The sequence below is a fragment of the Sebastes fasciatus genome, chromosome 17, assembly GCF_043250625.1.
Source record: "Sebastes fasciatus isolate fSebFas1 chromosome 17, fSebFas1.pri, whole genome shotgun sequence".
Taxonomy (NCBI): Eukaryota; Metazoa; Chordata; class Actinopteri; order Perciformes; family Sebastidae; genus Sebastes; species Sebastes fasciatus.
Window position 1 is genome coordinate 12,703,127 of NC_133811.1, and position 17,575 is coordinate 12,720,701.

General features: G+C 41.8%; 1 protein-coding gene across 7 annotated transcripts in view; it reads right to left on the reverse strand.

The window, feature by feature from the left end:
- adgrb2 (adhesion G protein-coupled receptor B2) overlaps positions 1 to 17,575 on the reverse strand; it is a 318,655-nt gene that overhangs the window by 41,966 nt on the left and 259,114 nt on the right. For 4 of the 7 annotated variants that reach the window (XM_074613905.1, XM_074613899.1, XM_074613906.1 and 1 more), the window contains 7 exons: positions 15,397 to 15,500; positions 15,012 to 15,114; positions 14,385 to 14,535; positions 12,062 to 12,131; positions 9,349 to 9,415; positions 3,672 to 3,757; positions 1,896 to 1,994 (listed from right to left, as the gene is read on the reverse strand). In XM_074613905.1, the coding sequence (XP_074470006.1) occupies positions 1,896 to 1,994; positions 3,672 to 3,757; positions 9,349 to 9,415; positions 12,062 to 12,131; positions 14,385 to 14,535; positions 15,012 to 15,114; positions 15,397 to 15,500 (680 nt within the window). The remainder of the gene's footprint in view (positions 1 to 1,895; positions 1,995 to 3,671; positions 3,758 to 9,348; positions 9,416 to 12,061; positions 12,132 to 14,384; positions 14,536 to 15,011; positions 15,115 to 15,396; positions 15,501 to 17,575) is intronic. The other 3 variants (XM_074613901.1, XM_074613900.1, XM_074613904.1) reach the window with 1 other exon arrangement.

Below are 17,575 nucleotides of genomic sequence, written 5' to 3' on the forward strand. Positions count from 1 at the left end.
TATCATAAAGTGGGCATGTCTGTAAAGGGGAGACTCGTGGGTACCCATAGAACCCATTTTCATTCACATATCTTGAGGTCAGAGGTCAAGGGACCCCTTTGAAAATGGCCATGACAGTTTTTCCCCGCAAAAATGTAGCATTTACTTTGGAGCATTATATAGCCTCCTTCGCGACAAGCTAGTATGACCTGGTTGATACCAATGGATTCCTTAGGTTTTGTAGTTTCATATGATGCCAGTATCTTTACTCTAGCTTTAAAACTGAGCCTGCCACAACCTTAAAAATCACAAGTTGCATTAATGAGTTAAAGAAATTAGTGGCGTTAAAACCAATTTGCATTAACGCCTTATTATTGCGTTAACTTTGACAGCCCTAGTTTTGATACTTTCACAGTTTAGACACACCACACTGGTTCAGGGGGCCTTCCACTTCATATCAGAGATCATAGATTCAGAAAATGAAATGGAGTAGTCTAGTTTCATATGAAAGCTTTAAAACTGAGCCCGCTACAACGTAAAAAATGCAAGTTACGTGAATGCGTTAAAGAAATTAGTGGCGTTAAAACAAATTTGTGTTAATGTGTTAATATCGCGTTAAGTAACGTTCAGTTTTGCCACTTCCGGTGTTATTTCAACCCAAATCGCAATCTTTTCCTAAACCTAACTAAGTAGTATTGTTGCCTAAACTACGTAACTTTGTTTTGAAAAGACTGGAGTGGAAATCGAGCCCACTACAACCTCTGAAAGATCGATTGCGTTAACGCGTTAAAAACATAAGCCTCTTTCACCATAGATTCCAATTACAGCATGTTTAAAACTGGACCCAGGTAAGATGACCGCCATATGGTTCCATCCTGGAAATGGCACATCTACTGTTTTATATCTAAGCGCCCGGGGAGCAACTTGGGGTTCAGTGTCTCGCTCAAGGACACTTTGACATGCAGGCACTCTACCAACTGAGCTACAGCCTCCTTAGTCTTTGTGTTCACAAGTGTTTCACTTTAACTTTTGAAACGTAGTTAAGCCAAAACACAATCTGTTACCCAAACCTAACTAAGTGGTTTTGATGCCTAAACCTAAAGATGCTTTTTTGTTTGTGTACAATAGTAACGTTTCATTCAGTTTTAAAATGTGTTGCTTTTCATTTTCGCTCTCACTTTTACAACCTAGTAGGCATAGTAAGCCCCTAATGATCCACATCTATGGTGCTCATAGTGACCGATAATGGCTATTTAATGGCCTGATAACAGTCGGATTGGGTGCAATTCTAAAAGATGCTCTAAAGTGAAAGATTGAAACACTTGCGGCTCCAGTATATATATAATGTTGTTGGTACGTTAGCCAGTTTTTCCTCATTCAAATACTTAACTCCTTCTGAGATATAATGTGTTTACTGTGACCATCAGTTTAAAGGTAGTGGAACCACATAAGAAGAATATAATGAGAGCCAGAGAGAAGTAAGTTTATAATGCAACACAGTTTGCATTATTCCTGACATTGTACTGCCTTGATGCGTTAAGCCGCTGCAATACGGCACAATAAACAAGTTAAAACAAACTCTAAAAATGATTCACAAACACTGTCTGACATAGGTCAGGTTTGCTCTGCACGACCTGCAGGAAAATCCACTTTGGATCAAAACACGCTCTCATTAAACAGTGGCGGCTTGCAATGCTGTTTTTTTTTTCTTCCTTTCATTAGTTTGTTTTTTTCAGCCAGACAAGTCTGAATGTCATCCTGCATCATTACCGACAGCCAGAGATTAAAAGGATGGAGGAGAGAGAGAGAAAGAGAGAGAGAGAGAGAGAGGACGATGGAGTGTAAGAGACAGAGACAGAGAGAGAGGAATGGCGAGAGAGAGAAAGAAAAAAATAGAAAGATGAAGATGGACTAACATGGCGCTGCTGGCAGTCGAGCTGGACAGAGCGGTGCTCGAGATCACGCCACACTTGGAGCATTTCAGGAGCAGTCGGCTACGCGCCTCCGCTGGGACACTTCAGGACATGTGCGCACACAAACACACACACACACACACACACACAACCATGTGGGGAGGAGAAGAGGGAGTGGGGGGGAGGATATGTGGAAACACAAGTTCCAGTAATGGCAACAGGTGAAGGTGCAGTTGCAAAAAAATAACCAAAAAGAAAAGGAGAAAAAGTGGACACAACAAAGAGAGGGAGAGGGAAAAAAGAAAAAAGGGATGGAAGGGGGAGAAAAGAAAGAAAGGCAAATTAAAAACAGATCTTAAAAAAAGTAGCAGCAATGAATAACAGTCAGAATACAAAAGATTGATTCAGAGCAAAGTGGAGAGAAAAAGTGAGAGACGGACATTTGCAATGTTACAGCAGAATAGTGTGAGATTAACAGATTTACAGTGAGACAGACAGGAAATACACCAACGATCTCATTCCGCTGCCGGTGTATTGCAAGGGCTGTGCACGGTGGAGCTTTATCAGGGTTGCAAAAGGAAGAAAAAAGGCTGTTTACTTACAGTTGACTACTCAAATGGAGAGAAACAGTGTGTGTGCTCGTGAATATGTGTATATACTGTATACCGCAAGTGGAGAATGATGGGGCCATGCTCGGGCTATGCTACATTAGCGTCCCATCACAGCTCATTGCCTTAGTGCCAGCCACATCCCCACGGCTTCATAAGGAAATACATTACGCTAATGACAGCCTGTCCTGTTAGCGACACGAGCGACTACTGTGTGCGGGAGTGCTTAGATATGTGTGTGTGTGTGCGCTTCTCAACACACACACACACTTCTGAGAAATCTGAGAGGGAATAACACCAAGGAGGACTTTGCTTGTAACAAAGCATCTGTTTGTGTGTGTGTGTGTGTAGGTGGTGTTTGTACACATCAACCGCTTTAATCTCAGTTGCATCAAACGCAAACCAAAGCTAATCAACCCCCCGGAGAGCCAATCTGTAATATTAACCCTTACAGCTATGCACAAATTATCAATTTCAATTTGTGCGAGAGACAGACATTGGAGGAAATGTAATGAGAGAGAGAAAAACAGAGAAAAACAATGGAATCAATAGGTATGGAAATGAAAACATGGATTTGGCTGCCGAGAGCTGCGGAGATCTCCACTCATAGGATTAGCGAAGATGATGAAGAGCCGCCGACTGCTTTAATGGAAGTAATATTGTAGATGGATGCATATGCATGCATGTCTTATGTGTGTGCATGTCTGAAAGGATTTCAATAGTGCATACGATTTCACCCACATAATCCTGGTGTTTACCGTATAAAATTAGGCTTCCATCTGCTATTGATTTTCATATCCGCCATCTATATCACATAATACCGGGACGTGAAAGCGATTGTGAAACGCTGATGGATTTCACAGAGCAACAGAACATAGCAGATGTCTTGTCATTTTGTTGCCAAATTGGACCGTATTTTTTTTTAATTCTTTTTACGGGAAGGCACAGGTGCACAAGTAGATGTGTGTTCAGAGACCCTTGTAAGCAGTTAGCTGCCACGAAAATGTTGTCTCCCTGAGTTGGCGTCTGCCAGAGAGTGAGATTCATTTAACGCAGCAAATTTGTAGTCGCTTTCCCAACAAGAATTGTGCGGATGGATGAGTAAGTGGTGTGTGTTGGTGTCTTTTGTGCGTAGTTGTGTGCGTGTGAGGTGCAGAGGAAGTTAACTTACCCCGCTCGCTGCTTTTTAGACTTGTCTGAGATGCCGTCTCGAGACATGAGCTTGTTGAACACCACGATTCCGATGAGCATATTGACCTGAGAGAGACAGAGAGGACAGGATTGCTATAATAGATGAGTTTCCAACAGGGATTCAAGTCATGCACTATATATAACAAAAAAAAAATCTTAATGTTTCAGTTGATTGAGGATGACTTTTTGATTGTCCCGCAGGCTCAAGACTGAAAGTGACAGTGCCTTTGCTGTCAGGGCTCCCAGGCTGACTTACTCCTCCTAGAGTAGCTTAAAGCTTATTTCAATAACATCAAAAGCAGACATAGATTTCCTACCACACAGCTAGTTTTGAAAATCCATAATGGCCAAAATGTCTAAAAAGGAAGTGGAACATAATTCCTAAACACTTTACAATAGACCTGCTACGATTAATCGATTAGTTGTCAACAATAAATTAATCGACTATTTTGATAATCGATTAATCGTTGTTTTTTTTTACTCCTCTATGACAGTAAACTGAATATCTTTGAGTTGTGGACAAAAAAAGACATTTAAAACGTCATCTTGGGCTTAGGGAAACACTGATCGTCATTTTTCACCATTTTCTCAAATTTTATAGACCGAACAACTAATCGATTAATTGAGAAAATAATTGTAGGATTAAGCGACAATTAAAATAATCTTTAGTTGCAGCCCTACTTTACGCTACAGCTTCCCAACTTTATATGCTTATTTGTGAAGTCATGTTCCTTAAGCTATGCTTTGACACAACAGAGGCACATTTAAATGTTTTTCATTAAGTGAACTCAAATCTAACCAGATTGCAGCATTGTGCCGTACAATAATGCCAGTTTTACACATAATGCCATTTTTTACATAAATTCCATTTACATACAGCAATTATTATCACTCAAGCTTATTTTTCCATTTGTGGTGACTAACTTAAAGGTACAGTGTGTAGGATTTGGTGGCATCTAGTGGTGTGGTTGCAGATTGCAACCAACTGAGTAGCCATCCGCTCACTCCTCCCTTTCCGAGACCGCGGTAACATCCATCTTTACCGTAATAACACAACTTTAGAAGCAACGGAATGAGACAGCGGCTGGCGGTACCACGGTTTTGCACTTCGCGGCTCACGTTACCGCAGTTTCACAAGCGTGTCGGAGAAATACGGTGGCCTTCAGGTAACGTTATATTCCATTTCTGCAAATAGATCCCTCGAAATGTTACATTGTTCCTTTAAAAAAAAAAAAAAACACTTATTGCCTTTCATCCTGGCTTGTCTTACTGATGAAGAGCCAGTAGCTAAGCCTGCCAAACATCTGGCCATAGTGACCCAGTGACAAAGATTCTATTAGGCATACGCACACACAGATCTGAGCCAAGGCTTGCCACATGTAGACCTCTTCCACTCTGAAATCCTGCCCATCTGGGAGATTTCCTATGCCGCCGACATATTCCTCCTAATCCTGATTTCCAACATCCATCTGTACTCTTTCTTCCACCCTTTATGGGTTTCCCTGTAGCGTCTCTGTTTGGTTATTCACCTGCAGCTAGTGTTCTTTGGGATGTCAGTGGTGCGTTAGCAACAAATGACATTCACGCTCTAGTACATACATACCTATACTGTGTATGCAATGCATTCCTATTCTTTATCAAGGTCCTAAACTGAATGTCTGCCTGGATTCCTGCCTTCATCTGTTACCAAGAGCAGCTTCTGGCTGGGGCGGAAGCATTTTATAGATTCAATACACGGCTGCTGGGAAATCCTAAAGAAAGAGCTGAGTAGTAGAGCAGTTAAAGTCTGACTTTCATGTGGTCAGTTGAATTTCCAGCTTTTGCAGCTTTTGCAGAAGCCGGATTTTTACTTGAATCTTCTTTGCTACATTTACGGTACATCTGGCAGCTTTTGCACTTTGCTAAAAACTCTCTCTCTCTCTCTCTCTCTCTCTGATCTCCTTCCCTCCTGTGTGTGTGTGCTGTCGCTGACAACTACCTACGATGTGCCAGATTGTGAGTGCACTATTGTCATGCCAGTCATGTCTGGCCCCAGCTCTGTGAGTCAGCATCATCCTGCTCTGCTATTTGCCCAGGGCCGGGTTCATTAATTAGAGAAGAGTCCTGTGGGAAGGTCTGTGTTTCTCTGCCCGACGCCCCCACTCTCATTACAGATGTTTGTTAGAGCGGGGCCCCGGCAACAACACCAGGGGGCCGGGGACTATTACAGTATATAGCAGCTGGGGTGTGGAGTGTACATCGACATTGGGGAGGTAGAAACGGTGGAAAGAGTTGGCAACATTCCAAGGAACACCAGACACTGACGCACAACGTAGGAGGATAACTCTCCTTCGATTTTACACGATGACTGTAACCATTGAGACACCCCCAATGCATAACCATTATTTTATCAAATGTTAGTTTTACTATTATAAATGTATGTACAATGGATTTCTTTAGATAAAGCACCACCTTTGTTTGTACTTTTTTTACAGAATTGTGAGTGTGAATTATATACAAAGATGGACGACATGACAGCTCCCCAAAAGTGAAGCCAAAACATCTCGATCGCCCCCTGGTGGCTGGCTGCAGTATAGGTCATAAACCCCGCCCCCTCCATGTTAGTACACGCCAAATCCATTTTTCCCAAAGATGGTTTCTGTAATTTTTTTGTACTTCTTCTGACGCTGATTTATGTTCAAGTGTTCATTTTTCTGATAAGTTTGGTTTTAATTAGTTATTTGATGCTATAAAAAAGGGGGTGAGACATCATGATTGACAGCTGTGATTGACAGCTGCTCTGTGTGAAGTAGTCGCGGAGTCCCGGAGGCTCGGGAATTGTACGAGAGATGAGTTGTGACTTTAACTTTCCATAACCGTCACGAGTCTGTGTAATAGAATGTGTCAATTTGATCATAAATGTAGTTACAGAGATATTATGGTTAGTTGTTGTGTCTTTCTAACCAAACAGCTACCGTGTTGCAAACATAGCAGCTAGGTGGCTCAAGCTAGCAAGCTACAGCCGTGCTAGACTTATGATTGGCTGGGGCGGGACCTCGATACCGCGGCTCTACCGCCCAATCACAACTGCGCAGACTCTGGCTCCAAACAACGTCAAAATCTCAAGTCGGCAGCCCCCCGTATCCGTGGTATTTTGGCTTCACTTTTGTACAGTAAGACGGAAGTAGAGACGTGTCATCCATCTGTATGTTACACAGTTTATGGTGTGAATGTGCAGGTGGTGGTTTGTGTATTTTCTGGCTATGTAACCTTTAAATTATAGCAGTATTGGAAGCCACTACATTGACATAATCATGAATATTCAGCACTATATAATCCCGTACCCCTCCACCCCTCCACCCCCGTATCCCAAACTATCAAACTGCCACTCTCTTGTCAGGAATTTACTTGCATATCACTCTGCACACCTGTGACGCTGCCTGATCCATACTTCCTCTCTGACACGTACTATACAGTGGGTGTGCAAGCAACAAGGAGAGACAATCCTAATGCATGAGCAGAAACAGCAGCAGTGGCAGCAATTACCAAACTAAAGTTTAGTACCCCATCCAGACTTATTAAACTTAGTGGTGGAAATATCCGCCCAGGGATTCATTTAGGAGAAATTAGCTAATCCTTGAAGCAGCCACATACAGCAGCAGCACACAACAACAGATGATTAAAAACACCAGTGAGATGCAATCAATGTACGGCTGCGGAACAATATAAAGCTATATTTTCTTGTACTGTAAATATCTGTTTTATACCAATTGGCAAAAGCAAACAAAGGACACATTATTATGATTACGGTGCACACTATGAGTCACATATTCATGTTGGAGAAGAAGTTTTTTAAAAACAAATTTAGCCTTAAATGCATCGGGTTCAGTGACTCATACTTTGGAAGTCCACATTAGAGTGAGAGATTTGGCTGCCGGGCAAGAATTCAGTCCGGGCATGTGTTGCATTGCCGGGAAGCTCTTGTCTGATGGAATATATCATTTAGTGTTTCTGCGCTGACATTTTTAAACTCAAGGATCAAAGCATTCATCTCATCATTTTGTCGTGGACACCCCGAGTGCATATGCTCACATGTGTATGGGGGGTGGGGGAGAGGGAGAAGGGAGAAGGGAAAATCCTCAGAGGTCAGCTGCTTTAAAGCTCTCGGCTCTCGAGTCTAAAAGTCGTTTCACACCAAAAACGGATTTTCGTCTGAAAAATGTGCACGGAAATTTATAAAAAAACGATTTTGTGGCTTCTTATGAATGCGGGGGAAAAAAAATTGGGATGGAACCTCGATTTCAGCGGATTTCCGACTGCAGAAATATATGTTTGATCAATGAAATCCTTTTCCAAACTGATCACCGTCATTCTGCATAATAATTAGCCATGTGCTTCTGTTTGTTGCACGGAGAGTGTGTACAGTACGTACTTTTTTAAGATCAGCTGCAGAATGCGCTAAAAGTAAAAAAAAAGAAGTATGTGATTTGTAACGTAGCCAATATATGGCTTGAGATCGCCCAACAGCTGAGATACGATGAAAATAATGATGTAGCTGATATGCACATGCAATGTTATATGTTGGTCATGGAATAGGGCTAGCTACAACAGCTAGTGTTAGCATCAAATACGGGGTCCGATTAGTTAATGTATTGTGTAGTTAACGTTATCCAATCCAATCCAATCCAATCCAATCCAAATGTATTTATAAAGCACATTTAAAAACAACAAAAGTTGACCAAAGCGCTGTACAATTATACATAAAAAACATAAAAACAACACAATAAAACACTAAGACCAACTTAAAACCAACAGGACATTAAAATAATAAAAGCGTTAAGACCAATAGGAAAGGAAAAAGGATTAAAATAGTCAACTCTCATGCCGAGACAAAAGCCAAGGAATGAAAGTGAGTTTTGAGGTTTGATTTAAAAACAGGCAGTGTGGGGGACAGCCGAACACGTGGAGGCAGAGCGTTCCAGAGCCTTGGAGCTAAAACTGCAAAGGCTCGGTCACCCCTGAGCTTCAACATCGACCTCAGGACAGTCAGAAGCAACTGGTCAGTTGATCTTAGTGTCCTTGATAAAAGATGAGGTTTTAAAAGATCAGAGAGATAGCTCGGAGCTTGCCCATTTAATGATTTATATGTTAATAATAAAATCTTAAAATCAATCCTAAAACGCACAGGGAGCCAGAGAAATGAAGCCAGAATCGGGGTGATGTGCTCATGTTTACGTGTACTAGTTAAAAGACGAGCTGCCGCGTTCTGAACGAGCTGCAGGCGAGACAACGAGGTTTGGCTAACACCAACATAAAGTGAATTACGATAATCAAGACGTGTGGTGATAAAAACATGCATTTCCTTTTTAAAATCATTAAAAGATAAAAAGATAAAAAGGACTTAACCCTGGATTAGGCATTCTCTGTCTGGACTGGAGTGGACACGGCTATATTTAAGAGGAAACTCATTGAGCCTCATTGACGAGAATGGAACACGGCAACGCAGATAATTCGCAGAGGAACCAGTGTGCATAGTAATGCAGAAAATTTGTGGATTTTCCGTATTCCCGCTCCTCATTTTCGCACAGAACTGGTGAGAAATGGCTTTAACTTTGGAAAATATTTGTAGAATTATGCAATGTGACCAGTGAGAGAGGGAATATGTTGGACATACTCACCAATACGATGACAGCAGCAGGTCCAACGAAGGCATAAAGCAGACCGCCCTCCAAGGACAACCAGCAACTAGAGAAAAACAGAGAGGCGTTTAAAGCACACAAAAATCACAAAACTACTGGTGTATAAAATATCACTTCACCACATTCAGGTCTCACATTTCACTTGCTGTGGCTGTCAAGCACTTCACCACAACAAGCACACAACCAATTAAGGATCTTACATTTCCTAAGTGAGGGATAAAGCAGTCATTTTTATGGCTGGGTCGTAAGTGCTTCTTTCTGTAAATACTGCCCTCAGTGCCGAGCAAATTTATTATGTACATTACCTAAAACATATCCCCCAACTGTAAATGCTCTTGTGAAATTTCATTTTGGTGAGAAAGCTACTGAGACTTAATGAGTGTAAATGTGTCCTCCAGTGATGTCATGAGAGCATAGAGAAACCCCGCTGTTGTCTTAATTACAGCTCAATAAAGAGGAAGATGAAAAACACACGACCCAAAAGCTAATATACAGTCCTTGTATTAATGAGACGTTGAGTAAAGTAAGAAGGAACAAAGTTGTAAACATCTTTTAAAGATGCGTTTTCATTGAATCAATTACCCCATTGACTGGGTAACAGAGCTTTTTCTTGTTTAACGGTGAGCCCAACAGTAATTGTCAATAATAGTGCTTTTTTTAAATGTTCTGCTCCGATGTAAACCAAACATCCAAAACAAGCTTTACACACGCCACATGGTTGTCTCCTCAATGAGATTAATGTATTTTAAAGTAAAAAGGTCTCAAGCTTCTTACTCGAGTGACGGAGTCCCAAATAAACACAACATTTTCTGCCTAATTTAGAAGGAGAAGGAGATTTCTGCTTTTGTCCCTGCCTTTCTCGCTGGTTTAAAGTGGCTCAGTTGGAAAAAAGTGATGTCACATATTTCACGTGTATCATGGTTTAGCATCATTTGAATACAAAAAGTGTAGAAAATTTTGAGATTGTTGCTTATGTTATCCCAGCAGTTCGGAGGAAGCAGATTAGCTTGAAGGCACGGTTGCACATGCGCAAAATTAACATTCGCCCTCCATTCACTTCCGTTCTATGGGAGCAAAGGGGCAGAAAAACATTCGCTTCCAGTAGGGAAGCATCTTTGCATTTGCATGGAGTTCATCTTTGGTCAGAGCTGGCCCTTACCAATTTGGTGCCCTAGGCAAGATTTCAGCTGGTGCCCCTTGCCCATCGCTGCTTTTGTCTCTGCTTTTTTCACTGGTTTAAAGTGGCTCAGTTGGAAAAAGGTGATTTTTTACAACCCAATTCCACCACCAATCATCGTGTTCATACACTTTAAGTCTTTGAGATTAATCTATGCAGATCACACTTAAAAGATAAACTGTATGTCTCAAAATGATGTAGGTTATTCCCCAAACACCTGGATAGTCTTTTCAACTTTCCCTACTGAATTTCAGGTTGGAGTAAATGACATCAACTCTGGCTATTTATTAGCTATTGGGGTGATACGCGGGGTTGATGTTGTGGGCAACCCAGAAAATAGGGCCTATTCAAGGACCTATACATAGCTAAGTTTTTGTGGGCTTTTTTGTGATATTTTGAAATAATAGTAATAAAATAGTATTAGTAAAAATAGTAAAGGGCTTTCTATCGATTAAAACATTCAATCGCGATCAATTGCATGATTGTCCATGTTTAATCGTGAGGAGGTCTCCTGGTTACTCATATAACCCATTATCACATATCTTGAGGTCAGAGGTCAAGGGACCCCTTTGAAAATGACAATGGCTGTTTTTCATCGCCAAAATTAAGTGTAAGTTTGCTGCGTTATTTATTTAATTCTTCGTGACAAGCTAATATGACCTGGTTGATACCAATGGATTCTTCAGGTTTTTTAGTTTCATATGATATCGGTATCTTCGCCCTAGCTTTAAAACTGAGACCGCTACAACCTCTGAAAGATTAATTGCGTTAAAAAAATGCGTAGCATTAAAACGATTTTGTGTTATCGCGTTAACTTTGACAGGCCTAAGTTATACATTTAGAATTTTCTTTTCCTCCCTCAGTTGGCCCCTATGGATGGATTGCACCCCTAGTGTTTGCCTCTACCGCCTATGCCTAGGACTGGCTCTGACTTTGGTGAACTTCTAGCGTGAATATCGCCTCGGCAGATGATAGTCACCTGCCTTCATTCGCGTGTGACCGTGGCTTAAAGGTGTTTTCCTCCTTTAACTTGGACTGTTCCTTATTTAGTCATGAATTAGTTATTATTATTATCAAATGAGCGACTAAGATGTGTTGTGCATTTCACCAAGTGCATGTTGGGAGAAGTTTCAGTCCCCCCTGTGACACAGAATAGGAATAAGCGGCTATAGAAATTGGATGGATAGAGGGATGTTTTGTTGATACAAATATTGTGAGAAATGCATTCAGAGTTTATATATTCAGCTGTTTATAGCAGAGCCTCCACTGAATCGATAAACACCTCTGGTATGTCATAAAAAAGTAGTATAAAAATACAAATTTATGAGATAGACCTTAGCCGTAAACCTTCAGGGAAAAAGGGGAGGATACAGTGTTTTGCACAGCAAAGGGGAAACGTAGGATATTCTTTGAATGGTTGGGAGTAAGGGCAACGGATGATGCTGTGCTGATATTGAGTGATGATATTCAAATCCAGTTGGTGAAAGTGCGGGGGGTTCGGGAAGTGTTACTCACTAGCTGGCTGTGCCGTAACCTCTCGCTCTGGTGAAACCCACCGACACTGCTACAACGAGGGCTGGAAGACCTGCAGACACGCAGAGGGAGAGAAAGATCAAAAGGCTGAGACAAAGGATAAAAGGAAGGTGAAGCATGTCGGCCAAATAAGATTCTTCAGTGCGAACAACTCCATATGGCTCTTCCCCATTCAAATGCAAAGCAGCCATGCAATAGCCTGTAACGTGTGCATGTGTGATTGAACCTGACTTGGTGCTCTGTCAGTGAGCCAAAGTGCGCTGCATGTGCTCCCTGACACACTGGGCTTAGATCCCAGTTCACTGGAAGCTCTGATTTTGCATTTCAGGACACTAACGCTGCCATAGGTGCCCCAAGCATGCAGCATACCTGTGAGTGAGTGACACTATGAATGCGGGCATGTGAGACTATAAAAAGAGAGTTCATAAAAATGTGAGCTATAGCCAGGAGAGGTCAATAAGTTATGCATTAATTAGCTAAATCAAGCAGTTTTGGGTGTGTCTGCATGTATGTGTGTGTGTGCGTGTAAATGAGAAGGAAAGAGAGTGAGACTGAGTGTCACTGAGTGTGTGCCAGGAAAAGAAGGAAATATGCCGGGCCCCGTAATGAGCTTGGCTCTGAAATATTCAAGTAATTAACAAAGCTGTGATTATGGCTGCAAATGAAAAGCAATTAGAAAAAGTCACATTAACATTAACAAATAAGATGGTGGGGAGCCAGGCCGGCCCGCTAACCAGAAAAGTTTCAATTAGACAACAACAACATCAATCTGGCGTTTACCGATTTTATAATACGGCAAGCAAACACCTATACGTTACGTTAGACACACTCTACTGCGAACACGGATCCAGTCACGCCCCCCCTCAAATCTCCCGTTGCCATGGTAACTGATTTCAATCACATAATTTGGGGTGGAAAATGGAGAAACGGACGCGAGGAGGATAAGCCTCTTTGATCCCCTTTTCACTCTGCTCGACTGTTTCATGCATTTCATGTGCGAGTGTAGCGGATAATTATATACTGTTGCTGCCACTGCACACCTGCACACCTGCACACCTGCACACACACACACACACACACACACACACACTGTCAGTATCTCTCTATCTGTGACTGCACAACATCTATACATTCTCCCTTCTCTGTATCAGGTAAGGGCATCAGCGACTTGGCAGATTAGACTGGTGGGATCAATATCAAGTGAAATGAACAGACGGTGTGTGTGTGTGTGTGTGTGTGTGTGTGTGTGTGTGTGTGTGTGTGTGTGTGTGTGTGTGTGTGTGTGTGTGTGTGTGTGTGTGTGTGTGTGTGTGTGTGTGTGTGTGTGTGTGTGTGTGTGTGTGTGTGAGCGTGTGGTGGATGGTGTTCAAGGCTGTAGTTGTACTTTTGAAGGCTATCTCAAAGCATCTTGCCAGTGTTATGCAGATGCTATCATGCGTTTTGATTATCCTCGAACATCCCTGGTGCCCTGTTGCATCAGGCTGTCGTACATTGTGAGGACAGGATAATAGAGTGTGAATGGAACAGAGGTGATGAACAGCTGAAAGGAGTGAGATTATCTTTACTCTGGACGTATAGTGTGACCCCTTGTGAGTGTTTGCAGTATGTATGTAAAAAAAAACGTCTCGCGTTGGCTGTTTTAGGGGATAAAGAGGGCACATAAAGTATGTATTCAATGAGTTTATATTAGAAACTGCAATGAATGTCTTTCAGGTGATCGAGTCCTTGAAGCAGCAAATAATAGTAAGAAAAAAGGGATATAAATGAGAATAGCGCATATGAAGGTTACTGAGCATAATGCAGCCACAACACTTTCAACACTACAACATAATAATGTTACATTTTCATATTTAAAAAAAAACCCTGTCTTGCTGCTCTCCATCACAAATTCGTGTCACACAACAGCGGTTCAATCAGCATCCAATTCATGAAAGCGTCTTCATTTGCTATGCTGAAAATCCTCCAGCACACAAAGACAGCTCATATTTCCAGTAACAGCGACAACGGCAGAAACTTATATAAGCACCTACGTGTTGTAGTGATTGCCACAATCATACTGAATAGTCTCTTTCAAAAAATGCAGAAACTAAGGAATTTCAAGCCATTAACCCGCAACCTACTGGCAACACTATAGACGCTGATGCTTATAAATGTTGTGTGGAACTCGTTATTCTCATGCACATACAGGAATGTAGAGTCTTAGTGAGTTAATTTTGTCAACATAAAAACTGACCTTCGAAAGAAAAAGGTTACTAAGGCGTGACTTCATTTATTGCAATTTTTCATCATGGAATGAAAGACTCACCCCAGCCGAGGCACAGGAAACGCTTGCGAATGAGTCGTGACCTCATTTTGCCAATGACGGCCAGATAGGACTGCCACGCCTCCGTCAGCACCCAGCAGAAGGACGCCAAGAAGAAGAAGTGCAGGAAGGCGGCAGTCACAGTACAGAGGCCCTAAAGAGGGAGATATAGAGAGATAAAACCGTTAGAGACGTTTTACAAGAAAAGGCTAGTTTTGTGAGAGGTGTCATAATGAATCATCTCTTAGGACTATTCAGCAGAGGAAAGTGAAACCTCCGCAAAATAAAGTGGACAAAGGGAGTCTGATAAAGCACATATTGTTTAGGAGAATAGGAGTTCAACTTGGCTCTGCCTTGTTCCTCATCGTGATCGATACTGACCACTACACTGTGCAGTCTTGCTTAGTCAGAACACTCAGTGCTGTGTGCCAAGCCAGCCTGCCACTTTGAGAACTTCACTATATGAACCTTGTCGACACTCTTGTTTCTCGGCATTATAAAAGGCTCGGTCAAGAGCGCTGTTACTGGAATCATAAATGAGTCGAAAAAAAGAAAAGAAAAAGTTTCCGCGGAAATCCAGCTGCATTGTGTGGGAATAGAATTTCCTCCCGGTGTTTATCTGTGCCTTACCTTGCTGAGCGTTTGAGATTGTCCCACCAAAATCAATAAATTGGAGGCCAAGATGGAGAGGCAAAAGTTCACCAAGATGATGGATCTCTCCGAACGTATGTACCTACAGAGCAGAGAGCGAGAGAGAGAGAGGGGACAGACATATGAGAGAAGTATTAATGACAGATTGACGGACTGAAGAGTAGCTTTTTGGACACTGGACAGAGTCATTAGCTTGATTTCGCCATCTGTCATGTGTGCTACCGAAAACTAATCACCAACCCCCCTGCTGTAGTTGAACCATTTGTTCCTTATTAGGCCTCATTGGAGTTTTGGCACAGCAGAGGACAGACACAAACTGCACTTTTTATGTATTGGTTATGAGTGGAATAGTGTACGTGTTTACCTCCAGAAGGCAGCGTAGATTAGCAGCAGGATGAGCAGAGCGGTGCAGGAGACCCCACAGCCCACCATGAGGGGCACAGAGGGCATGCTGGCAGGACCCATGTCCTGAGGAGAGTGAGAAAGAAAGGAAGAGGAGGGACAGAGAGGGGAAAATGGATAATTAATAATTACTGCAAGACATTATCCCACAGAATGCTTGCTTTTACAATACCCGAAAACACTACATGGGTCATTTTAAGTCACAATGAAACAGCATCCTCAGCTTCTGTCATGTGACGTACAGTATTTCAAAGGTGAAAAAGGAATATGTGTGTGGGATATAGTTAAATGAGGGATTTAAATCAAATATGTCAGATTCGTTGAGATCGGTCAAAAGAGGGTGATATCCAAGTACAATCACTAACTGCAGCTTTATACGATGGGTGGGTTAGCTAGTCGCCTCAAATCACAGTTCATTGGATATATGTTTATGCATACATCCCCAATGTTCAAGATGAGTGATCGAAAACATTGTAACACTTGACATGAAGAGAAAAAGACAGGGGTTTTGCTATAAAAAACATATTTTGGCAAATAATAAAGCATATACCATGACATAAGTGAACAATTCAACGTATCCTCACACAACGGTTTGTATGATATCTTACAAAAAAGTTATTCCTAATTTTTCGTGCGTTCTCTGCTTAGGTTTAAGCAACAAATGTACTTAGTTAGGTTTAGGAAAGAAATCATGGTCTGGGTTGAAATAACTGTGGAAGTGGTGCAACTTAAGTACGGAAGTTACATGACAAATAAATCAAACGTTGACTTCTGGTTTCACACGGGACACAAACAGCGGTCTCCTGGGCAAAAGTCCTAAGGTTTATTCACGGACGGACAGACAGACAGACAGACAGACAGACAGACAGACAGACAGATAAATGGATTGATGTGTGAGAGAGAGAGTGATAACTGATTGTAATCAATCCTGTTAGATTCTTCATCTCTATAGATTAAATTAATTTGTTGTTACAAGTTGTTGGCAAACTTCCTGATCTACGCTTACATTCTCTATTAACTCTTGCACTTCCGTAGTTGTAATATGTTTGGTAGCCCCCTTTTCATTGTACTGTACCTGCTAATTACATGCAATTAGGCATGTTAGATGGAGCTGCATAATTACACATAATTACACTAAGTAGTTCCTATTTGACCACTTTGATGTCACCAATGCAACTTTTCCAGCATCACCTACAGACTTTTTTAATTATAATTATAGTTTCGATTTAGACATTCACTCTGAGTCACGAGGATTTGTTCAGGTAGCCAACCAATTGCACAGAATGTACAGTGGGAAGCCGCTGTGCGCCTATTTACACCCATTGTATAGTTTCACACGCACAAGGGTAAAAGCACTAGACCATAATACATAATTAAGTGATTCAGGTCATGATGTACAGCAGACGGGGGCTTTGCCTCTCTCCCGAGGTGTGCCTTTGAAAGGGTGAGGAACAGACAAATGAAGCTGCGTGGAGACCATGCACCCCGCCGTGTCCCAAATGGGCTTAATTTTTGGCCCGCTTTAAAGTTCTCAATCACACAATTTACCTCAATTTACCTCCTAGGGTGGCTAGCCTTCCCTTTCATCCCCAAGATTTATCACTGTACACACACTACACAAGGTGTCTTTTAAAGCAAATAAAGTACATGCTTGAACACAAAGGCACGTCCGGGCAGATGTGCCAAGTAATTGAAAGTCAGTGTTTAAGCTTGCGTGAATGCGTTTGTGTGTGTCTATTCAAGATGAGCCGAAAGGCAGAGGAGGAAAAGCAATAGAGAGGACTTTAGAAAGGAACGCAAACTGAAAAGAAGGAGTAGGAGAGATCTTCAGAGAGAGAGATGGAGTGGGATGAGTTAAAGACGACTAAGAGAAAGGAGTGGTAGGAGGAAGAGATGGATTGAGAGAAAAGAGTCAAAGCGCCTCTTTTAGTGGTTTCGCCTGGCCCATCAAAGGAAGCCAATTTTCTCCAGAGGAAAAGTGGAATAGGATTGAATACCGATACAGCGCGCACGCACAAAGACACTGGGAGGACTATGGAGGTGAAACATAATCAAAACCGCCTCATAAGAAAGGAGAGACCCACAAAAAAAAAAGAGAAAGAGGGGGGATATGACAAGCATCTGCTTCAGGAAAAAGGAAA